This window comes from Ambystoma mexicanum, chromosome 10 (assembly GCF_040938575.1).
Source record: "Ambystoma mexicanum isolate Mex_15411 chromosome 10, UKY_AmexF1_1, whole genome shotgun sequence".
Taxonomy (NCBI): Eukaryota; Metazoa; Chordata; class Amphibia; order Caudata; family Ambystomatidae; genus Ambystoma; species Ambystoma mexicanum.
Genome location: NC_090932.1, coordinates 1408337118 through 1408361837, shown reverse-complemented (window position 1 = coordinate 1408361837; position 24720 = coordinate 1408337118). Strand labels below are relative to the sequence as shown.

The window sequence follows — 24720 nt, the reverse complement described above, 5'->3', positions numbered from 1 at the left end:
GAGCCGTGTCTTTTCCTTTGTTGCAGCCTGTTTATTCACGGGGTTCAGGACCCAGTGGCATAGCTGCGCGTATCTGAGCCTTTCCCACTCCTTCACTCCATACTCCCTCTTACACTCCTCGAAGGAAAGAATTCCCCCCCCGCGAAACATATCGCCAGCCATTTACAGCCCCCCTCTTGCCACTGCTTAAATGCTCCTCCCTCCATCCCTGGGGTGAAGTCTCCATTGCGAAACAGGGGTGTAAAGGGGGAGGGAAAGGTTGTGATTCCCTTGTTCTTCACCAGTTTGTGCCAGTTCTCCACGATCAAGTTCATGATGGTGCTTTCATATACATGCTTGGGCCTATGGTGCTTTGGGAGCCACAGGACCTCCGCCAGGCTGCTATGTGCCACCGCTCTGTCCATTGCCACCCATTGCTTATCTTGTGTGGCCTCTCCCTCCCGGAGCCAGTCTCTGATTACCGGTAACTGTGTTGCCGCATAATACTGTTGAAAATTCGGTAATGCCAGATCCTCCTCCCGTCTATGAGCCATCAACAGATGCCTACTGACCCGCAGTTTTTTCCCCCTCCCACAGGAAATCTCTAGTCAAAGATCCCAGTTCCTTAAAGAAGCCCGTAGGAATTGCCTGAGGTATTGCCTGGAAGAGATACAACAAACGCAGGAGGGTTACCATTTTGACCGTTTCCACCCTGCCTAGCCACGAGATCCGAAGGCCCCTCCACTTACGGATGTCCCGTTTGATATCCTTCAACAACGGTGGGTAATTAGCTCGGTACCAACCTGCCAAGGTCGGTTTGATTTTCACACCCAGATACCTAATTCCCCCCGGGCTCCATATGAATGGGGTAGCCCCCCTCAGTGATTCCCGATCCTCAACCCTTAGAGTCAGATTCAAGAGCTTCGATTTTCCAAAATTAATCTTGAGGCCAGAGGCCTCCCCGAATTCTTCCAGTAATTTCCTGCTTAGTCGAATGGACTGTGTTGGCGCCGTCAGGGTTAATAACATATCATCGGCAAAGGCCGCTACTTTTTGTTCTACTCCCCAAATGGAATGCCCTTTATCCCCTCCGCCTCCCTAATCGCCTGTAGTAGGGGCTCGAGATAGATTGCATAAAGCATAGGAGATAGGGGCAGCCCTGTTTAGTACCCCTGCTCACTCTAGAGGACCTAGACATAGCCCCATTTACCGCTATTCTCATAGTGGGCGTTTGATAGTTGGCCTGTACCATGCGTAAAAATTCCCAGTGATACCCATCTTCCGCATTACCTTAAACAGAAAAAACCACTCCAAGCGGTCAAACGCTTTTTCTGCGTCCAAAGATAGGAGAACCGCAGCAGAGTCCGTTCTGTGAGTCTTTTCCACCAAGTGGGCCACCCTCATTATGTTGTCCGCTGTCTGCTGGCCTCTCATAAACCTCGGATGGATCAGGCCCGGGAGAAGACCCTCCAAGCTGTTCGGCAATTTTTTTGTAAAGATCTTGGCGTCAATGTTAATCAACGCAATGGGTCTAGAAGATGTTCTCTCCTCAGGGTTCTTATTGGGCTTCAGAACAAGGGTTAGTCTAGCTTCCTCCATAGACGAGTTATTTTCCCTGTTGTCCTAAATGTATTGAAAAGGTAAGTTAAGTGTGGGACCATTACAGTTGCAAAAGTTTTATAAAAGGCCGCAGTATAGCCATCAGGGCCTAGTGCCTTATTCAAAGGTAAACCTCTGATCACCTTCACTACTTCCTCTTCTTTGATCTCGCTGCTCAACAGATCCGATGCTTCCTTCCCAGCTCCACCTTATCTAGAAACTCTAGCTGCGAGCAGTCCCGGGGGTCCTGTGACGCGTATAGAGATTCATAGAAAGCCACTAACGTCTCTCGTATCTCCCCTGCCTCTGTTGCCCTTTCCCCAATCCTGTTTTTAGAGCTGTAATCGCGTTTCTAGATTTCACTCCCCTTAGTAAGCGTGCAAGGAGAGTATATGCCTTGTTCGCTTTATGTTCACTTTAGCATAGAATTATGACGAACCCTTAGAAGGGCCCCCTCTGCCTTTTTGGTTCGGAAGACCTCCAGCTGTCCTAGTGCCCTGCGATAGTCCCTCATAGAGGTTCTAGTCGGGGTCACCCCCGCCTTTCGCCTCGCTGTTTCGACTTCCTCTTCCAACCGTGCTTCCATCTCTTTCAATTGCTTCTCCCTATGGTCGCTGCCGCTATTAATTCCCCCCCTCAACGTAGCCTTGAAGGTGTCCCATCTTGTCTCTTCCCTTGTATGCCCCCTTTGGTTAATTACGAAGAAGTTCCTAATCTTATCTTCTATTTCCTGCCTAATTATCGGGTCTCTGAGGAAGTGTCCTGGATACCTCCACGTCCGTACCCCTCTTTGCCTATGACCGAAGTCCATTACCATAGACACCACTTTGTGATCTGTTATACCGATGGGACCCGTTACTACCTCTCGAACCTGGCCCACTAGACTCGAGGTTACCCAGATATAGTCAATTCTGGATTGAGATCCGTGGACCCCAGATAGGAAGGTGTACCCTTCTTCCACCCCCTTAACCTCCTGCCACACATCTCGCAGCTCTGCACCGCATATTCTATCTTATCACTGCTCCACCTCCTACTACCGGGCGTCCTGACCTGTCCCGATCCCTTTCCCAGGCTATGTTAAGGTCGCCCAACAAAATGATTTGCCCCGGGCCCTGTCCTCTAGTTTTTCCAGGACCCGTTTCAGAAACTGCTCCTGACCTGCATTTGGTGCGTACACTACTGCCAGAGTGTACGAACTGCTCTGGTACATCCCTATAACTATTTATATACCTACTTGTCTCTTATAATTTCAGAGATCCTAAAGTCCACCAAGTTTTTAATAGCTAGGGATACCCCATCCGACCTGCTCCCCCCGATGCGTGCAGAATCTGATCAAACCCCGTAGCTTGAGGCGCTCCTGGTCTTTGGGTCTAAGATGCGTTTCTTGCAATCCCAGAATGTCTGGGTTCTCTTTTCTCATGAATTGTTCTAATTTTTTCCTCTTGAGGGGGGTGTTCAGGCCCCTCACGTTATGTGTTAGCCACTTAAGAATGGGTTAATGAACCTCTACTTCCATGACACCTTGGATCTCCCAAGGGCTTCCTCCTTTATGGGTGCCCAAGCGGCGGGACATTCTAGTCCTCCCCCTTGATTCCCCCTTGCATCTCCTGCGTTGGATGGAATCTCTGCTCTCCATACCTTCATCCTTGCGCGAGGCCTCCGCTGCCCTTCCCCCCAACCCCCCCCCACCCCCAGAACGGCATGCCCTTCCCGCCTCCCTCTCCCCCCCCCCACTCCTCGGGTATACCCACCCTTTCTGGTTCATAGATGGGTGCTCCCCCCCCTGCCAATTACTCCCTTAAGTGGCCCATATATATAGCGTTTTGTGATTTAGGTCTCCTCTTGTGCATCCCGTCCCGCCTCCCCGGAGCATTTCTTGTTGCTTTCCTTGGTCGGCTTACCACTCAACTTCACCCTCCTTCTCTCCCACTGTTGTCCAGGCCCATGGCCTTAATTCTGGCCCAGCGGTTGTGGTTTGCTTCCCAGATCCCATGGGGGCGTCGTCCATGTACAGTCGCAGAGTGCTCGCCCCTTCCTGTAATGTGGTTATTCGCCTCTGATACCCCTCCCACTCGAACAATCAAAAATGGGAAGGTCCACCTGTATTTAAACCCTCGCTCGTTAAGCACTTTGAGAACCGGTCCCATTTGCCGCCTCTTCGTCAGGGTACTGCTTGCTAAATCCTGAAACAGTGCAACAATGCAGTGTTCACAGAACATGATTGTCTCTTGCTTCCTTGCCTCCTGAAGGATTGCTTCCTTTTGGGTGTACCTGGTGAACGCTGCCAGAAAATCTCTAGGTCTCGACTGTGACCCTGTGCCCCCTCTGCCCACTATGTGACTACGATCAAGCTCAATCTTTTCCGGAGGCGAGACTCCCATGATCTCTGCGAAGATAGATTGGGCTACCCCTTTTAAGTCTTTATCTTGGACGGTTTCCGGTAGCATTTTGACTCTTATGGATTTGACAGGACATGTTGTCCATGTCCTCCATTTGAATCTCCAAATTATGCGTGGTTGCGTCCAGTCTTTCAATTGCTTCGCCGCTGGCCTTCACCTCCTTGTCCAATTCTTGCAGGCCTCTCTCCAGCAGGTCCGTCCGCTCGCCCTGCTGTCGCAGCTCTGGTTTTATTTCCCCCAAGGCCGAATTGAGGTCAGCTCGAAGGAGTTGGAATTGGTCCTGAAATGTCTGTTAGGTATGTCTGCAGGGCGTGCATCTCCCCCCTAAAGTCCTGCCTTGACATTGTGGCTGTGCTCTCCCCTTCAGTTGGTGAGACACTTCTCACTAAGTCCTCTCTTGTGGTCTTGGCTGACTCCCTCGCCTCTTGCTTCTGCCATATGGTAGGGAGAGTACCCGGGGCGTATCCTGAGGTTGTTTGCGCTCTCCCACTCTTCCCCTTAGCTTTCGCAGCCATGTCAATGCAGGGTCCGACCATGCGGTGCACTCCTCGCCCCACTGAAACCTCACCTCTGCTCAGGGCGCCCTGCTTGCACTACAGGGGGTTTTCAAGACTCTTCTCCCCGCCGCGCCTCCTTCAGCAGTTTGCTTCTCTGGATGCCCAGTTCAATGCTCCACACCTCCTTGGGCTGTGGGGGGGTTATGCTTTGCCCCGGTGGCTGTCCGATAGGGGCCCTTCAGTGGTGGGCGAGACACCCTCACTTGACTTCTCTCCTAATGGGGACCGGGGGGCTAACAGGAGGGCTAACGGGCTCCGGGGACCCTGGGTGCTCTGCTCTTCCTTTGTGCTACTTGAGTGCCTCCCTTCTCAGGCTTGGACCCTCTGCAGCTTCCCGGTCCGGTGCTTCCCCCAAGCACCTCTGTCATCAGTGTTCCCCTTCTCCTAGGGGCAATCACTGCAGCGCCGCTAGTGGCCCCTTCTACAGATCCCCCAACAGGATCGCCTTCAGCCCCTCTGCGCTGTTGGCCTGGCGCTGCTCTTTTTTCCCTACTCTGCTGGCCTGTTGTGGGGCCATCTGCCAGCCCGCCCTCTTCTTTGCAGAGAGTGGGCCCCCACGATGCTTGCCCTGCTGGGCCTGTTCGGCGACGCTGCCCAGTACCTTCCGCGGCCCCAGATGGGGCCGCCTTCTGCTCCTTCTCAGTGCCAGCTCCTCCACTCCTCACTGCACTGCTGCCGACGCAGGGGGCACCCGCTGGGCTCCTTCCCAGCCCCGTGCCTCCGCTGCTGTCTATGGGGCCTTCAGCTCCCTGCGGGGCGCCCCCAGCCTGAGTTCTGTGGCCGGCCGGCACCCTTTTCAGGTCTCTCCAGGCGCCGGCGCAGCTGTGCACCGCCCCGCCTCCTCCTGAGCCTAATGGACCCGGGCGAGCTGCAGTCCCGCAGCTGGCCGCGACCCGCTCTTCTGCCGCACAATTGGGCGCTCCCCGGCCTTCGCTGCAGCTCCTCCTCCCTTGGCACTGGCGCGCAGCAGAACGCCACGCGCCAGGATTCCTCAGCTTCCCCGATCCTCAAGCCTGACTCAGCTGCTCCAATGCTACGGCAGTCGCCGGGGACGGACCGCTGCACTGCTCCCAATTTGCTTCATTCTGCCGGGTAATTGCACAATGTCTGTGCCTCTGGTCCACTGCCACGATTCCTGTCTCAGTCACTGGGTGGTGGGCATTCCCCAGTTTCAGGACCCGGGAGCTCTGCCGGTGCGTCTATCCCCTGTGGGCGGCCAGCCGGCCATCTTGAATCACTGGTCTAGAGTTTTAATCGAGTGGCCATCCATGACAAATCCCGCATACCCCAGCCCCAGTTTCGACCTCGCTTGGGGGAATACGAAGACCAGTAGTTTGGTCTTTCCACTATTGAGGCAGAGCCAGTGTTGAGTCATCCAGTCTTATAATTTGGTAGATATTCTGTATGGTCTTTGAGTCCTCAATGTAGTTTCCACTCAGTTCCACCAACAACTGAGTGTCATCAGTATACTGTGTGAATATGACGCCTGCTTTATTCCAAATATTGCATAGAGGGCATACATAGATATTAAAGAGTGCGGGGGACAGACATGCTCCCTGAGGCTCACCTCAAGTGGACAGTAATTGCTCTGAGGATGCTTGGCCCCAACACGCTCTCGACATCCTGTCTGACAGGAAGGAATTCAACCATTTCACAGCTAAGGGGGAGCAGTGATCTACCGAGGACAATGTGGCTAAAAGTTTCTTGTGGTCAAGGATGTCAAAGCTTCAGAAGGCCTGCCTTGTTCTTGTCCATCATCTAGCTCTGGACTCTGGAGATCAAGTAACGCAATCAACTTGCCATGATATTCTCTGAAACCAGATTGTCTGGAGTAGAGGATGTTAGTCTCTTCCAAATGTTTTTGCAGGTGAATGGTGGCTACTCGATCCATGATCTTCAAATGAAAAGGAACATTAGTAATGGGTCTATAGTTAAACTTTTTAGGGTCTAGACCTGCCTTCTTTAGCAAGGGAGAAACTACGACCTTCTTGACCTCTTTAGGAATGGTACCATGCAAATGGTATTTAAAATGATTTTAACTGCCAAAGTATCATCATTACAGAAAGTGGGGCGCATCTTCTTGAGGACTTCCTCCGTAGTCTGTTCAGAAATAATGGAGACATTAAAAAGCATAGCATAAAGGGGACGCGGACCATGATGGTCGCATGAAGACCTGCTCTGCCGTCAATCGTCCTGTGGCTGACAGAGGAGCCTCCTTCCCCTGAACAGACCGGCCCCATTACACCCGGAGAAGCCCACATGACCCCAGAAGGGCTATGGTGTGGCGCCTCCTTTGAGCTGGGGGCCCCGTTTGATGGACAAGAAGAAACGCGGACGACCAGCGCCGCCTGACCCTGTGAGAAGGCCGGGAAACGGCTGAGCGCCCTGCAGCTTTAAGGCACCAAAAACCCTGCGGTGCGGTTATAGCTTCATCGGGACCACTGAGCTCTGGGGTTGTGCAGCATAGCCCAGGCGGTCCGACTGTGGGAGGAGTAGCACAGGTCCATCAAGCCAGCCGGAGCAGTGAAAAGGGACGGGCGGCCTCTGGAGTGCCGGTCTCCCGGCTACGGAGCGGTGAGGCGCGAGGAGCCGGTGCCCCGGAGGCTGGAGGTGGCATCCCTCACCCCCCCATGGTGATCGAGGTAAGGGGGTGAGCCATCCCGATACAGACGATGGAGGGACGCTGCTGGCACCCCTCCAGCACGGAGCAGCCCCTGAGGTAAAAACTGCCAACCCCCGCGGGAGAGTGAAAGGTGGGAGATGTGGCAGGCCGCAGGACTGGTTAACACCAGCCGTGGGGCCCCCTCCAACACACAGAGGGACCCTGAAATTTTGGATGCCCCCCAGGGGGAGTGAGGGGCAGGAAGCCCAAAGGGGGACAGGAGGAGGTACAGACAGGGGGGGGAGGGGAGGTCCAGGACCCCATGAAGAGAGGAGACCCTCAGCGGGCAACGCAGAGGAGACCAGTGGACCATTGGAGTGGAGCCTGCAGTGGGGGCGAGTGCGTGCTGGACCAACGTGGGGTTGGCTGGAGTGGACTGGAGGTCTGGGGGGGGCGGGTACAGTGGAAGCACCAGAGGAGTTCAGGGGCACAGGGCCCCCTAGTTGAGGGGCAGAGGGGCTGCAGACACTGAGGAAGGGGCGCATACCCAATAAGACTCCACAAATACTTGCACCCCCAGGCTCTGAAGTAGGGCAAGGAGGTGGAGAGGAAGACAGGACTGGAGAACACAGCGCCCAGCAGGCCAAAGGACCCCCCCTTGAACCTGCCGGGTGACATGTGCAAAGTTGGTTAACTGGCGCTGGGGGCCGCACATGATTGAGACTGGGGTACTGTGACTGAAGTTTGTGGGGAAAGGGCCCAGAGAGGCCTACAAGAAGGAGAGGGTGGACGGGTGAGTTTGAGCCCCAACACCCCACCTGCATCCATGCACCAGAGAAACTGGAGAAGGACGTCCCCAGAGAGTATCATCCCTTCAGCGCTTTAGAAGGGAACCTAGGATGGAGACAGGATGCAAAGGGAGAGAATAGGGTGAGGAGGGAGACCTGCCGCGTCTAACGAGGGAAGATCTGAAGGACAACTTCCATGAGATTAAAGCCATCAGGGGAGATATTCAGGCCCCCATCTGTGACCTCAAGAGGAGGGTGGACAAGCTGGAGGCGATGGAGGATAACCATCTACAGGTAGACCTTCTAGAGATAAAACATGAAGCTAGGTTGACAGATCTAGAGACTCTGGAAGAGGACATCCTTCTGAAGGTTGATGACCTCAAACCGAGAGCGCCAAAACAATCTGCACATACTGGGCCTGAGTGAGCAGAAAAGCGAGACGGCGGCAGATGTGGGAAGGAAGGTGGAAGGCCTGATCAATTCTCTTTTCCTCCCAGAGGGAGGCAAGACAGTCCAGCTGGAGAGAGCCCACAGAGGTGGTGGCAGCAGAGGTGGAGGCCCGAGAATGATAGTCATTCGCTTCCTTAGATATAAGGTCAGGGTGGAAGTCTTGGAAAGGACGAAGCGCCTAGGAACCTTGCAATATGAGGGGAACTCGATCAAGGTGTTCCAAGACCTCTCGGGGCTCACTTTGTCATCCAGAAGAGACTGTTGGCCCCTTACACAATGGCTGACAGAAAAGTGCCACCGATATCGCTGGTCATACCCTTTCGCCCTGTGCTTCGACCTGGGTGACACGGAATAACAAATCACGAACGGCCAGGAGGCACAGCAGGTGCTGCAGTCCCTGCGAGAGGTGGCTTCGGCCCCAGATATGAATGCAGAGAAGGGTCAGACGAGTGCGAACTTGGAGCGAAGGAAGGAACTCATGGCAAAGAAAAAGATGCCAGATGGCAGGAAGTATAAGAAACTGAACACCCCACCCCCGGAGAAGTGACTGGAAACACTCTGTTTGGATGCAACAAGCCTTCTCATGGCCTTAAGTGTTTGTTTTTAAGTGTGGGATGGGGAAACAAGTTTTTGGACGGCCTCAGATATAGGCCTGAAAGTGGGAGAGGAGAGAAGGGTCGGTCCGGACGGTCCCATGACCTCAAATGTTGGTTTCAATGTGGGGGAGGAGAGAAGTGATAGTTGGGATGGACGGCATGGCAGAGTCATCCTTGGTGGCCCATCAGTTGATGGGCATCTCTGGTTCAACTGGGAGGAGAGGGGGCTCGAACAGGAGGGGAGCGGAGGGGAGATGAGATGGAGATGGAGATGGAGGGGTGTGGACGCGGGGTAGTTGGTGGGGGGTTAGTTGGGGCGGGGGGAATGTTGGATGTCACTGCAACGGTGGGGCCTAGAGCTAGTTGGAGCATCAGCAATGGTGCACAGGGATGACGAAGGGCGTGTGGACGTGCTCATGGTGGTTACATTAAATGTTAAAGGGTTGAATTCACCCACAAAGCGCTCACTGGTGTTGAGGAAATTCTGGAACCAGGAGTTGGATATTATGCTCCTGCAGGAAACAAGGCTGGTGGCGGATGAAGAGAGGTGCCACCTGGGGGGCAGATAGGGCAGGTATTCTGGGCTTCTGGCAAGGTTAAAAAGGGAGGCGTTTGTATTTTGCTCCATGGACAGCTCCGGATGGGGTAGAGCCCTGCTCATTTCAGGCATGCTGGAGGGGGTTCAGATTATTCTGGCCTCTATATGTTGCCCAAACCAGGGTCGGCTCCTATTCTTTCAAGATTCTTTAGCGGAATTATTGAGGCAGACTAGCGGCGTGGTCCTCCTTGGGGGCTATTTCAATAAGTGGCCGGACGCCACGGTCGACAGAAGCGGCAGTGAGGGCCTGATGGAGGGAAGGGGCCCGCAAGTGGGGCGTGGGCTCTGAAGTATCCTGGCAAGGGAGGGAGTGTTAGATGTCTGGAGGGAGCTACACCCAGAGACCTTGGGCTCCACATTTCTATTCCCCGTACATGGCACTAGAACGAGTATCGACTATTGGTGTATCCAGAGGCTGCACATGGAGAGAGTGACCAGTTGCGACCTCACCCTGATCAGTTGGACGGACCATGATATGGTCATAATGAGATTTTCAATGGTGGGCTTACGAACAAGGGAATCCCTATGGAAGTGCAATGATATGCTGTTGAGGGATGAGGATTTTTTAGAGGCAATGAGGAAAGCTTTAGGGGATTTTTTCACATACAGTGATACAGTTGAGGTCGAGACCTGCATGGTCTGGGAAACAGCAAAGGCGACATGGAGGGGGTTGCTGATTGGGGAGTGGGCGTGGACGAAAAGGATCAGGACACTCCCAGCTGACAGGTTGAGGAGAGAAATCCGAGATCTCTGGTCCGAAAGGCCAGGCGGTGAGGGGGCCACTCAAGAGAGGCTCTGGTGCAAGCCAGGACGCAGAGACAGGAACTGAGGGAACTGGAGGTGGGCAAGGTGGTGTCAGGGTTACAGTGCCTCTGGCAACGCTACTATGAAAAAGGGAACAAAGTGGATGCATCCAGTTTGAGGGGCCAGCGGGCTGACCGGTGACTGGAGTGGATTGAGGATGCATCGGGAGAGCTCCACACAACCACGATGGGAGTGTTGGGTGAATTTGTTAGGTTCTACGAGGAGCTCTATGAGCAGGACACGGTGGTGGGTGACAGTCAGGTGGAGCAGTACCTGCAGGGAGTTCCCCTGCCGTCTTTGACCAGGGGGGAGATGGAGGAGCTGGAGGGGCCCATCACGGGGAAGGAGGTACAGGAGGCGATCCGGTTGATGAAGATAGGGAAAGCGCCGGGTGACAACGGATATACAGTGAGATTCTTTGAGACATTTGCTAACGAGCTGGTCCCGCACATGGTCCCTAATTGCCGAGAAGACTTTTGATAGATTGGGGTGAGCTTTCCCTCTATGGGGTCCTTCGGAGATATGGGTTCGGGGATAGGATGATGCAGGGAATTCAGGCACTATATTCCGCACCCACAGCTAGGGTGACGGTCAGTGGTAGGCTCTTGAGGGCCCTGAAGTTGTCCGCTGCCCCCCCGGTTAAATCCCCCCTCTCCATGGAACCATTGGTGAAGAAGTTGAGGGGGAAGCCAAGAGTGGAGGGCATTGTGGTGGTGGTGGGGGGGGGGGAGTTTAAGCTGGGGCTCTATGCCGATGACATCCTCTTGCAACTAAAGAACCCATTGAGCTCGGTCCCAAAGGCAATGAGTTTAATTGAGAAATATGGGTCCATCTCTGGCTTTAGAGTGAACCGCCAGAAGTCTGCCCTGTTCCCATTTGCTGGAGAAGGCTTGAGGGATGTGGGGGTTCTCTGGGGTTTGGGGATGGACATTCAGGTGGAGAGCATTAGTTATCTCAGGCATCAACCTTACGAGGGCTTTGAGTGACCTTAGCAGGGCAAACCTGCTCCCCTATTGAACGAATTGTATGGCGAAATGGTCGAATGAGGGCAGCATAACATCTCATGGATGGGGCGGCTAAATGCTCTGTAGATGAACTTCCTCCCAAGGATACTATACCTTTTCCAAATGCTACCGGTGAAGGCCCGAGGAGCTTCTGAGAGAGGCTAAGGGCCGCATGCTACGCTTTCTCTGGCAGGGACAAAATCGATGGTGCTACCCAAGGAACAGGGGTGGAGGGTGGGCTTTGCGCTGTTAACCCTGTACTATAAGGCCTTCCAATTGAGGGCAATGGTGCCACACCTTCAGGAGGGTGCAGATAAACAGTGGGTTTTCTTGGAGAATGACCATCTATGTCCTGCCACAGTGGGGGAGTGGTAATGGGTCCCCAGAGAAAGGGTCCCCAGGAGAATCAGGGAGCACCCGAAATTGGGGTTCCATTGTGATGTTTGGAGATGTGGTAGTGCTATGAGGGTGGGGTCACTTCCTGGCCCACCCCAATGAGCCACATCTGGCCCCGCCGATCTGGGACCACATCCCTGAACCCGAGAGATACCAAGGATGGTTTGAGGTTGTGCTGGCAAGGGTGGGCCAGTTGTGGTCAAACAGCATTTTGTGGGGATTCAGGACCTTGAGACAGCCCTAAATGTGGGCAAGCTGCCGGTCTTTCTCTATTTGAGGTTGAAGGGTGTCCTCATGGCTGAGAACTGGAAGGATTTGCTCCAGAGAGATTTTACCCAGATGGAGAAAATCTTGGACACTCACACTTGCATGAGGGGACTAATTTCTTAATGATATGGGGCGCTGGTGGGTGTGAGGGAGAATGTAGCGGAGGGTCTCAGCCGAAAGTGGGAAAGGGACCAGGGGCAGGAACTGGACGACGGCTTGTGGAAATTAATGTGCAGGAGGGCCTTCAAGACCTCCGTGTCCTACCAATTCAAGCTTCATGGCATTAAGCTGCTGCATAGATGGCAATGCAACCCGGTAAGGTTGTCCAAAATGTTCGGGGATTTGAGCCCCCAGTGTTGGCATGGATGTGTGGCTCGAGCGGACTTCTGGCACATGTGGTGTGGGCGCTGAGAGGTCCAAGCCTTTTAGGCGGAGATCCTAGGTTGGATTAAAGAGGTTGAAGGGGTGACCCGGGGATTGGACCCAATGTTCATACTTCGGTTTGGTGAGAGTTGATGATCATTGGTGACCACTGCCCCACATGGTACACTTTTTATTGTTCGCGGCCAGAGCCTGCCTCGCTAGACACTGGAAAAGGGCGCACCCCCGAGGCGGGAGGAAGGGGTTACGAAAGTAAAGATTATATACCTCATGGAACACATCACAGCTGCAATACATTGGGGTAGTGCAGTAATAGAGTGTGAGTGGCTGAAATGTCATGATATCTATGGGTATCAAGTCCTGGAACAAATGGTACTCTGAGCTCGGTGCCCAACACTCAGGAGCATAGAACGTTTTCTTTAGGGTCACTGTGGTTCCCATACATTGCAGGACTGCTGGCTGTTAAGTGACTCAAAGATAAGATGTGTGGGGATTTGGCGGGGGGCGGGAGGCAGAGGTGGGAACTGGAGTGGGCGGTTACCAGATAAACATAACTGTGATTATTAGACTTCTCAAAATGTTTGTTTCACTGTGGCTCCTGCTTTGTTAAAATAAATTAAAAGTTTATTTACAAAAAAAAAGCATAGCATCCTCACTAGGGGGGTCCTCAATGTTATCGGGTTCAGAGACTGAAACCGGATCTGCCATAATTTTCAGATGAGCTATTGTAATTTTATCTTAGTAGGAGAGGCCAGATCTTCAATTTCGGTATTATACACTTTTTTTTTAGCAGTGAGACTTTTTCCCTGTACTCTGATTCTAATCAGAGACCTTCGAAAACATGCCTTCCATTCACGCGATCACTCTGATACAAAATATTCTCATGCGTAGCATCAACCACTCGCATACCGGGTTTCTGTTTGTCTCGAAAACTCACTGGTTGCTTTTGATGCAAGTTCCTGCAGGTCAGATCTTCCCGGCTTCAGGTCTTTGCTTCAGGGCTCCACCTCCTGCCTCTCAGGCACTCCTGGGTCGGCTTCTGGCCCCAGGAGAAAGAGCACCTAGAGCAGTAGATCAATGGGCAGCCTTCCAGTAGGGCTTCCATTTCACGCTTCCCTTGGTTCCACAGAGCCCCAGCTCCTGGGCTGTTCTTCCCTGAACCATAAGCATGATGCACATGCATCGCTGTTCTTCTTGATGCCTCTGTAGCTGCAGATTCACTGCCACTGCTTTTGTCACCATTCCCTCTCTTACAGTCATTTGGTGTTTTCTTTTCTTCTTTTTTTATACACCTGCAGCCCTTTTAATAGGCTGCATGTGCGAGTTCACAATTAGCCCTGCCTGACCATCATGAAGGGGACATGCCTGACCTCTACTGCTCTCAGCAGGCCTCTTCTTCGTCTAAGTACCTAAGTGGTGAAAGCAACTAGTCTTTACTGCTCTTAGTTGCCTCTTCCTCATCTCGGTACTTTTTATAGTCCTGTATGAAGAATTCAACAGAGTTGGTTTGTAATACCCTGTAAAGATGTAGAATGGGTTGGTTTGGTCATTATTCAGGAAAGGGGGAGGTACCATGTCTCGCCCAAGGGTATCCCACTCCCTGTCCCCATAGACCCTCCACCCAAGTGATCCTCCCTCGCTTGTCAATACCCAGGGTCAGGATCCAAGAGCAATGGCCTTTCCCTGGCCACCTGCGCAGAGGATCCCTGGGGAATAGGAGTGAGAATACCTTCAAGTTTCTCACAGAGCACAGATTCTCTTGGTCATTTTAGGTCTTCTAAAACTTTCCTTAACTGTTGTGAGAAATGGGTTGGGGGACTCTGTTTACCTCTGGGGTGCACTGTTCCACGTATACTGGACCCCCATATGAAAACACAAATACTGACTTTCCTGTGGGAACTGAAAAGAAAGCTGAGCATAAGTTGACAACCGTAAAATGCATTGCGTCTGGTGGAATGCATGATAATATGGTTGCTGGGTTTGGTACCACAGGAAAGGAAAGTATCACCATGGCACTAACAGCATGAAGGTCTTTTACAAAACGATATACACCCTTTCTGGGTTTCTTCACGGGAACAATAGACGTATTAAAATACTGCTAGACTGAACGATGATTACCTGACTCAAAAATGATTGGATCACTGCAGTAATTCCTTCCTCTGTCTCCGGTTTCATTGGATAATGGGGTGTACGGGGCAGCTACTTTTATCCTTACTGGTTCAGCTGTATGTATATATATTCTACTTCATTGTCATGGGTAGCCCATAAACACCCTGGTAGTGGATCAATTAACTCCTATATGTCCTCCGACCATTGCTTCTCTATCTGTTACTCCTCCTTCTGTGTCTTCACCTAGTGAGGCCATCATTGTCACCTGTATTTTCTGCAGGCACCCTTGGAAACACCTGTATGGAGTGTAGTATATAGTGCATCTCTTCTTGCACAGCCAAATCTCTTCTCAACAAATTCATGGGAGACAGTGGTTTTCGATATTCCTACTCCTCTTACTGTCTCCCCAGATGTGGGATGTGTGAAAAAGTATTCATTCGTAAATCTGATAGGTTTGGACCCGTATCTACCAGATATGGTACTGGTATTCCCTGAACCTGCCACTGTACATAAGGACCCTCCTGGTCAATTACTATCACTAGTTCTTCTAGAGTCCACTCCACTTCTGATTGTCAATACCCAATTACAGGTACCTCTTGCCCTTGTGGGGTTTCTGGGATAAAAGGATTGGAGTTTGAGTTTGGGAACTGGAACATCTGGACCATGGGCTGGGTAGGTCTCCGGACCTGTCCTCCCAGTGGTTGCATTTGTGTGATACTTGGGAGGATTCCCCCCAGTATCCATTGTCTTACGTGCGGTCTGAATGGACATTCATTTTTCCAATTGCCCTCCTGCTTACAATAATTATAAATCAATGGGGTTGGTGCAATAGCTCTAGGAGACTGCTGGGTATTCCAATCCCTCTGCACCTAGTGACCCTGTCCTGCCCATGCCTGTTGTTGATCAAACTGTCCCCATTAACTTGATTGCTTCGGCTGCCTCCATTATCCTCCCTGCTGGTTCTGATCTGTCTGCAGGGCCACTTGACCTTTGCCTCTAGGTCAGCCCCCTTTTTGGCCTTGGTTCCCCTGAAAGTTTCCCATTCCCTGCTGCTGTCCCTGAAGACTTTGCATCTGTAATGTCATAAGTTTATTATCAAACGTTTCTTTTCTCTGATCATGGCAAGTGACGCAATGATTTGCCGATACCACTAGCTACATTAATGGTTTAGTCTGCCATCCTATCCATGTGTTCTTAAGCTGCATCTGTACTGTCGGGAGCAATCCTGCAACAAAAGAGTTGGCTATAGCTTCCTGCACTGTATCTTCCCATTTTGTAATACCCGAGTGCTGGGTGCACAGCACTTTCAGTAAATAGTAGGCTGGTGATCCGCCCTTATTTAGTTTACAATTCAATATTTTTGCCCAATCAGATTTTCTGGGGCATACCTTGGCGACCATCGTCACTATCCTATCCCTTGCCTGCACCAGGACGTCCCCTGAGCCTGAATCGACGGCTGGCCAAACAGCCTATTCCGTTAATCGCTGTCTCCCCTCTGGTGGCATCACTAGTCTTTTAAGTTGAGTCATGTCTGCCCACAATGGGTCTTAACACTGCATTATTGTGTGTAATTCCTCCACAAATCATTGTGGATCTTCCCTTTATTTTAGAGAATTATTTAGCTAATGTCCTAAGGTCTCCCAGTGTCCATGGTACATGGACTGTCGATGCCTGTGGATTGTCCCCATCTCCCTGTGTATATGGTATTTGTCTGAGTGGCACTTCAAATGTATGTGAATCCCTTCTGTATACTCTCACTCCCCTTGTTACTGAGGGATCGTACGCTGGTGGAGGTCCCATGAGTGGTGGCGCTCCACTGGGTCCCCATCCACTCTGCCCCAGTGTTTCTGGTACTGTGGCTACTATCGGGGAAATTTCCTCTACAATTGGCCCTTTCTCTAGTTGTTGTCTGTCCATATTGACAAAAAAATCAAGTAAATCCTCTGGTGTCTCAATATCCAGAACCTTTGCCCTACTCGCATCCAGGGGTCCCTCCTTCTCTAGTATCTGTGGGCACATTCAGCCTCACTCTAGCGCTCTCCTACCCCTTAAGATGTTTATTTGACTTCTCAATCGGGCATTACTCTCTTCATCCCCTGACTTTCCAAACATCTCTTCTAGCTGAGGACAATCAACATTGTACTGCTGGTATTTTAATAATAATAATAATAATAATAATCTTTAATGTGATACAGATTGAAAAAATTCAAACTTTACACATATTACATTTACATAGCCAGAAAAAGAAAGAAAATGAAACTAAAATTTCACTTTATGCATTTGTGTAGATAAAAGAAAAAGTGAATTATAAATACTGCTGGTATTTTCGTAACTTCTTGGAGCTCCTAGTTTATCTAAGTTAAACACTCCCTCAATCAGGAATTGAGTCTGACTGTTTTGTTGCATCATATGCATCATATAATGTCATGAGTCCAAAAAGTCACATGGCAAACTGTTAAAAAGCCTAAACATATAATGGGCCGGTGACCCGTTAAGCGGTTTCTTCACCTCTTTTGACTGTTGTTTGCCCATCTTACTTTCCCTATTTAAGCCTGCTTTCACTCCTCATTTGCCTTGTTACCCAGGCGCCCCTGCTCCACTCATTCTTTGACTCCTCTCCTTTGCATTTCAGAGAGGGAAAACCTCAATAACCAAAGGCACAGCGGAGTGGCTCTGGTAGGAATAAGGGCTCTCACCATGCACTTCACCTCTCCCTACTGATGGGCTCTGCCCTGTCCCCTGACCTGTTACTTTAACCAATACCTGTGTGTTGTACCAGGCTTCGGTCCTAAACTTGATATTTTGTTATGGTAATCTCTGGATTAAAAAAAAGATACCACTAAAATAATCACAGTTTATAACACATGCAAACAATGCTCCATATCCCGCCCAGAATCTCCATCCCATTTCAGCATATCCCCGAAATACACCCTATCTCGCGTTGTCCATTTCCTTGTCCCAAGCATGCCCCTTAGTTCCCTGTACGACTTTGAATGCACCATCATTAGCCCTCATCTCCTCCTCCGGAAGCTCCCAAAGGAGATTTTCAAGTAGGTCTGCTACCTTTTCATGTTGAGCGCTCGTGGGGGTGTCTGAATTGGAGGCCCTGAGGGTCCAGTGATCTGCAGCGTTGTAGGAATGTAGGAATGCAATTAGTACATGCCACTGCTTACTGTATGCTCCTATCCTTTTCCTCTTTGCCTGGTTGTTCAAGCCCCTAACATTCCACAACTTTATCTTAACACTCCCCATTGAAAGGTGTCCAAAAATGCATGCATCATTGGTTTGGCTGCATGGTAGAATTCTCCACAGAGGGGCGGCATATCCACACTCAACAAAACAAACATTCTCCCCCTGGGAACACCCCTGTCCACCTGCACACATAACAATCTGATCTTATTCTAAATCACCAAGGCTTCAAAGGACACAATGGCAAGCATGCCACTACTCCGTGTCACTCATAGACCGATGCAGAGACTTTGGAAGACCCCAACTCTTTGGACCCATAGCCGTATGATTACCAGATGACATGTCTTTCCAATCATTCCCTGCCATCTGTATAGTTCCATCTTCAGCAACTAGAACTTTCTCAGAGTTCGGTTGATGGCCCTATGTTCTCTTCTCAGTGACCCTCAACCGGTTCCTCACATATTGTTGTCCACCACTCCTCCTGCTTTTCAATATCATTTGTGCACTGGAGCTTTGATTCCCCTCTGAATCAAACTATCCCCGCTCTTCTTGCAGCAAAGCACAGAACCATTGCCGTTGACCGTGAATTATTTTAAGTTTGACAGGCTATAATAGCATGTAACGTATGTCGTGGTCCTGCAAGTCTCCTTTAATCTCATCGAAGCTTTAATGTAGATGTTGACTGTGTTTCGCGTAGTCTGGTAACACCAGCACCCAGCTATTATCTTTAGAGATCGTGCCCAGACGTCACGCAGCATATAGAACTAATCGTGTTTCCTGAAATGGAAAATCCTGGCTATCATCGGCATGGGTCTCTCACAAGGAGGTTTTTCTGTGCCTGTACCATATGGGCTTGTTCCACAGCAAGCCAACAGGAGATAACCTTCGATCTGAAGGACTCTCTCGACCACTGTTCCAGGAATAGCTCCACATTTCCATCTTCAGCCCCCTCCAGAAGATCCATTACCCATATCCCTACTTAAGGAGCCCTCCAGCCTCTTTTCCTTTGCAGATGGGGAGCAGGTGCAAGTGGATCTAGGTCACCTGGCCTAAGCACCACCCATCGTCTTAGCCGTGCCTCTTCCTTCCTGCTCTTAACTCTTAGATCAATGGCGTCTCCCACCCAGGCATCCGAAGGGCAGACAAAGAAAAGGGCAATTCCTCTTTGGAACTGTTCGGCCCAGGAGGATCCAGGGCCCGAACCCCTGGTGAGACAGCAGGTAAGCATGCACCAACATGTGTTTACTCCCTCTTTCCCCACAGGCCATCCCCACCCCTCTGCCCCCCCCCCCCATGATGTTCCTTTGTGCCCGCCCTCGCACACAGGTGTTACCGGTTTTGCTTGAGTCTTCTACCCTGCTCCCCCTGCCGCCTACTTCTGCAGGAGTCTGTCCTGATGCATACTGGTTTCACCATCACTGTCTCGATGCTGGATTTGACTTTTATGGACTTTGTTGATTTACAGTGCGTCACCCTTTCTCATGATTGCCATGAATCATGCTGTCCCCATCTTCATCTTGTATCCAGTCTTGCAACATTATGTGTTCATACTGACTTCTGCAATTGTATTCGCTCTCCCCTCTTGCTTCTCCACTCTTTTTCACTGCTTACTCTCTGTTCTCTCCTCATCTCCCTTTCTCCCTTTTCCTATCTCCTCCCCTCCTCCCCTTACTTTCCTCTATGCACTTACTCTATCAGAATTGTCCCTGGACCTAGTATAATAGCAATCTAGTCTGCTCCCCCCTTCTCCCCTCCAGCACTATCTGAAATGTCGTCAGGCCTAGTACGATAGTCGCTGGTTTTGTTCCTCCCCTCCCTTCTGCAGCCCTCTCCCTCACCTTTTGTTTTCTCCGGCTCTACCAGAAATGTCGTCAGGCTTAGTACGGTAGTCGCATGTCTGTTTCCATTTCCTTCCCCCGCTCCCCCTTCCTTCCTTATCTATGTCTTAGCTCTTGAACTATCGGAAATGTCGTTAGGCCGAGTACGATAGTTAATTTCACATCCTTACTGTTCATGGCCTGTAAGGATGTCGTCGTATTTTCCCTTGTCCCCTCCCTTGCTTGAAGCGTTTTGAAACGCATTGTGTATATAGTCGCTATATAAATAATCATATATTGTTTCTTCTTGAGCATCCCTCTGTATCTTCAGCCCTCAATTCCAAGATTTTCATGGTGTGCAAAAGAGACAATTTCCATAGTGACATTTTTGGATTCCCCGCCCATTGTTTGTCAGCTATGGTATGAACGTCTGCCTTTATGAGATTCACTTCCTTGTCAATAGACCCTCGTGTGAGGCAGAAAACCTTGGTGTGCTCTTAGTCTCCTCTCCTTCTCTCCTCACATCACGGACCTTACCAAGAAGGGCCACTGTCAGCTGCACCTCCTCTGAGGCATTCTCCCTTTCCTCACCTCCCCCCAGAAACTCGATGTCTCCAGAACTCTGTCCTCTCAAGACTGGACTATTGCAACAGCCTCTTCCTCAATCTGCCAAATTTCTCCCGTAAACTAATCCACAATAGAACTGTAAGATTTAGCCTTGGCCTCAAGCCCAGGGACTGCATCTCTCCAACCCTAAAATCTCCGCCTTGGCTCCCGGTTGCTGCAAGCATCAAGTTCAAGACCCTCTGCATCATCCACAAGGCTTTCTGGGGTCTGGGCCCTGCTACATCCAACTCTCTCTCTCCCTAAGCACCTCCCTGCTAGAGCCCTTCAGTCTTCTAGCTCCAATTCTTTGCAGATCAGATGCTTTCCAAGCAGAGAGTGGGGGGTAGATCTCGCTCTTCCGCTGGAGCCTGCCTCTTGAATGGCCTCCCTGTCCCTCTCAGACTTGAGCAGGATCTCCTTACCTTCTGGAAGCAGCTCAAGCCCTTCCTTTTCTCTTCTTCCTTCTCCCTCCCCCTCCACTGCTAATGTCGCCATCTGCCACATTTGAGCGGCTGCCTGGTTCCTTCGGATTCTTACAGGGCACCAGGTCCTCCTCGCCCAGGCAGCCCGGTCCTCGCACTTAGCATGTGGATATTCATTCCCCTGCTTTCCCCTGGCTCTGTCCACCTGTCCCCACCCCCCCATCACTTGACTAGCCCTAGCCTCCCCAGCCCCCCAGCATTTCAGCACTCTCCACTCTGATCTGCACTTCCTCCCTGGCCTGCATTTTCGATCCTGCTCTGACTTGTACTCCCCCCCGCTCCCCCTCACCTCCCCATGCCCCTCTGCACTTCTTGTTAATGCACTTGCACGATCCGAATGTCACAAGGCCTAGTAGGACAGTTTTTGCCACCCCACTCCCCCTACACCCCCTGTTTTGTTGAGCCGTGAAACACCCTTTGCTGTATAGGCACATTATAAATGCCCAATAAATAACCTCCTGAGGTGGCAAGTTTGTCTGGCAAGCATTCACATCAAGGGCCTTCAGGGTGGAAATCTAAATCTACAGCAGGTTTCATTTGGGAGCCTTACTAGGTAATGAGCTAAGGGCCAAGTGCAAGACAAGCCACTTTTATGGGAGCAGGCAGGTTTTGGGAGCCACGCAAGAGTGACGTTTCTATAGCACAGACTAGAAAGAATTAGAGGCTTGCAACACAACGCAAAGGGTTTGGTTGATATATGGGATGTTTCATGGTTTTCTGGGCGCTGAGTTGGTGCCTTTGAAATGATTAATGATTTATAGGTAAGGAAATGGTTTGTCAAGCATGGTGCCAAATTATTTGGCACTGTTTACAATAGGGGAGAGAGGCGGAGTTCAAAGAGTGGTGACATCATTCCTGGACAGGTAAGTCTGTGCATGTTGCAAAACAAAGTAGAAAAACTGTTTCTTTAATGTGTAGTCCTTTGGGTGCTGATCTTGAGATAGTGTGGGTCATCCACTGGTGGTGTTACCATTGTCCTTGGTGCAGCATGTTTTTGATCGGGACACCTTGTATATACTGGTTTAAAACATTGGTACACTGATTTGTAATTGTATAACTACCGGAATGCTGAAAATAAGTCTCCTAATTTATTGTTTAGGACTTGTTCCTGGTCTGCTCAACTTAGGAAACACCTGTTTCATAAATTCTCTGCTCCAAGGCCTGTCTGCGTGCCCCTCTTTCATCAAATGGTTGGACACATTCACAGCTCAGTTTTGCACAGATCGGAATCTGGAAACAAAGTCTCGGTATCTCTCTCTGACTTTATTGCATCTTCTAAAAGGTATGAGAAAGTATTGTGGCATGGAAGACACCAAACCGCAGAACCTGTAACATGCCAATTACTTCTAATAGTAAATGAATCTTGCCTAGCACATAAAACATTTGGAACAGTTCCAAAACAAAAATATTGCTCTGCATTATTGTCTTCTCTTAAATTCATATTATCCTAAATGTATCATGAACCATAGAGCATGTGTCTGAATAATAATTTGTAAGTAATCTTGACAATGGACACAAAGTAATTGTTTTTGGGCACTTAAATAATTTATATTATATTGCCTTTATTTGTTCGCAAAAGGATGAATGGCCAATTTGGGCCTGTCTGCTTTCCAGCTTTTTAGCCAGCAGTGATCAATGCAGTGCACTATCATACCGGCTATCATTCCTTAGGTTTTTTTATGTGTGTAGTAATTATATCATTGTACAGCTTTGATTACCATTAGAATGTGTGTGTATATAATATTATTGCAAACAAAGGGGGTCCGGGGGTGAGGGGCGCACTCTGGTTCCCAGCTCACTCAACCTCCCACAGTCCAGATGATCATCTTATCCAAGCGCTTTCGTGCCTCTCGCACTCATCAAGGAGGCAGTCTGTTCAGGTGTTGCTGTTTGGGGCACGTTTGTAGCCTCAGGGAATTCTGGTAGCAGCAGTCCATGAAGGCAGCCAGGAACCAACTCTCCCTCCCATTACAAAATGTAAATCCCTTAGTTGGTGTGTGTGTGTGAGGGGGGGTGAAAACCAATAGTGTGGCTCTCCAAAGTGGGGCATGTGTCACCCGGGTGCTACCCCTCTGGAGTCCAGAGCACCTACATATTTTTGCAAACCAAGGGGTATGAGGGGCGCACTCTAGTTCCAGCTCATTCAACCTCCCACAGTCCAGATGATGTCCTCTTCCAAGCGCTTTCGTGCCTATCGCACTCATCAGGGAGGCAGTCTGTTCAGGTGTTGCCGCATGTGTCCTTTACTTGTGCCCTGAAAAGCAGCCACAATCAGGAGAAAATAACTACTACACCATTATCCAGGATTCCAACCTCTTGCCACATCCTGGGTAAATACTCATGACTTAATTGTCCTCTTTCCATTTCCCCTCCTCACCCCCATGTCTGGCTTTCAACAATATTGTGCTTCATAAAAATAAGTTGGAAAATAACAGATACCATAGTGTCATTCAAATATTTAATTTCGTTATAGGCCAAAAGTGTACAATTTTGGCATTATTACCGCCCCACCCATCTTGACTGGGAGGCTAGAAAAAACAGAATTCAATCAGCAAAAGGCAAAAAATGGTCTTTCAGAGAGCACTGGGAACATAGATCTTTAAACCATATTGGGGCATCATTTATTTATTTTTGAATTTATAAAGCTCTCAAAAACCCACAAGCATCGAGGCGCTGTTTGCAGGAGGGTTAGGAGGGTTTGTTTTGCGTCTGTATGCTTAAAAATATAAAAAAATCTTTTACATACAAAAATTAACCCACATTTGAGATACTCTCCGTGCCTCTTTTTGCACAAAATGAATTTTCATAAATAATTGTGATATATACAACATATTGAGTTGTTTGCAGCCTGGACACTTTTTTGTTTATCACTGCATTTTCAAAGTCAACAGATATTTCACATTGCGACCACTCTGGTTGAAGTGTCATAATCACACTCTGAATGTCCAGACTCTATACCTTGAAGACAGCTATGCTGAGCCAACTTGATGTACAAAACTCTGAATATCGCAACTCGACAATTAATTTGCAAAAGAAACCCACAGAGCCGGCGCACTGCAAGCTCCACCTCTTAACATACTCCATTGTAAGCGATTGACATCCGAGACTTTTGCAAACTGTGCAACCATAACCCGATGGCTGATCTTGATACAGTTACTATTGATGTGCTTAATACTGCACCATGTTCAGTTGGTCATGTTATTGGCGCAGAACATGCTGATGTGATTTACTGAAATTTCTGACACCGCCATGACGGCTTTGCTCCTACATTGAATGCAAAGCCGTCGGTTCCAATTTTGCCCGAGGATGTATTGATCACTGAAACTGAAATCGGGACAACAGTCGTGCACATTAATAATGTAACTGCTCGGCTTCAGATACACTCAGAAAAAAAACTCTGATTTGTCAATTAATAATTCGGATGCGACATGTGATACGAGAGAAAGTGGTTGTGATCAGGACCTGGCAAACGTTCCAAATCTAAGAGGAAACAAGATCATTCTTACATCTTCGAATGTCGTAAGCAATCAAAAAATCCCAGAAGTCGTGTTAGTCCCAGACGCACAGGTCAGTTTGCAGGGTCCTCAATCGCCCAGTCTTTCTCGTTTCCCTATCCTATATGCTGACTCTTTTGATGTGTATCCTCTCACATCTTGTATGCAAATCCTACTCCAAGAAGACCAATGGTCAATAGACAAGATTCTTCGAATATGATCGAAATCACGCTTGCTGTAATGAACACGACCTTGACATCCTTGGCTAGACTATATGAAGCCTTAGGTGCCAAGGTCCTTACCCAAAATACCACGTTGACTGACCATGTTGACTGACTTAACTGCCATTCTTGCAGTGAGACATGAGGCTATTAACAATAATATCCAGAGGGCAAAAATCTGTCAGTGCACACAAAATGTGGTCTTGCACCAGTCGCAGACACCCCAGCGAACATCCAGTTCTACTACTACTGAAATTGTACAAGCTCCAATCATTGTGGATATAAATGAACCTACTGATAGTGGCGTTCTAGATCTGAGTGAGAAAGTGTCAGAATTCCCATTCTCAGCAACTGAACCTGCCTTTGACATTTTTGTAAGCAA

The 24720-nt window shown here is 49.8% G+C and overlaps 1 protein-coding gene across 4 annotated transcripts in view; it reads left to right on the top strand.

Annotated features, from left to right (window-relative positions):
• Positions 1–24720, top strand: part of USP30 (ubiquitin specific peptidase 30) — a 1160327-nt gene that overhangs the window by 381127 nt on the left and 754480 nt on the right. For 3 of the 4 annotated variants that reach the window (XM_069619452.1, XM_069619450.1, XM_069619449.1), the window contains exon 3: positions 21723–21905. The exons of the other annotated variant lie outside the window; for it this stretch is intronic. In XM_069619452.1, coding sequence (XP_069475553.1) covers positions 21723–21905 — 183 coding nt within the window. The remainder of the gene's footprint in view (positions 1–21722; positions 21906–24720) is intronic. 4 annotated transcript variants of the gene reach the window in all.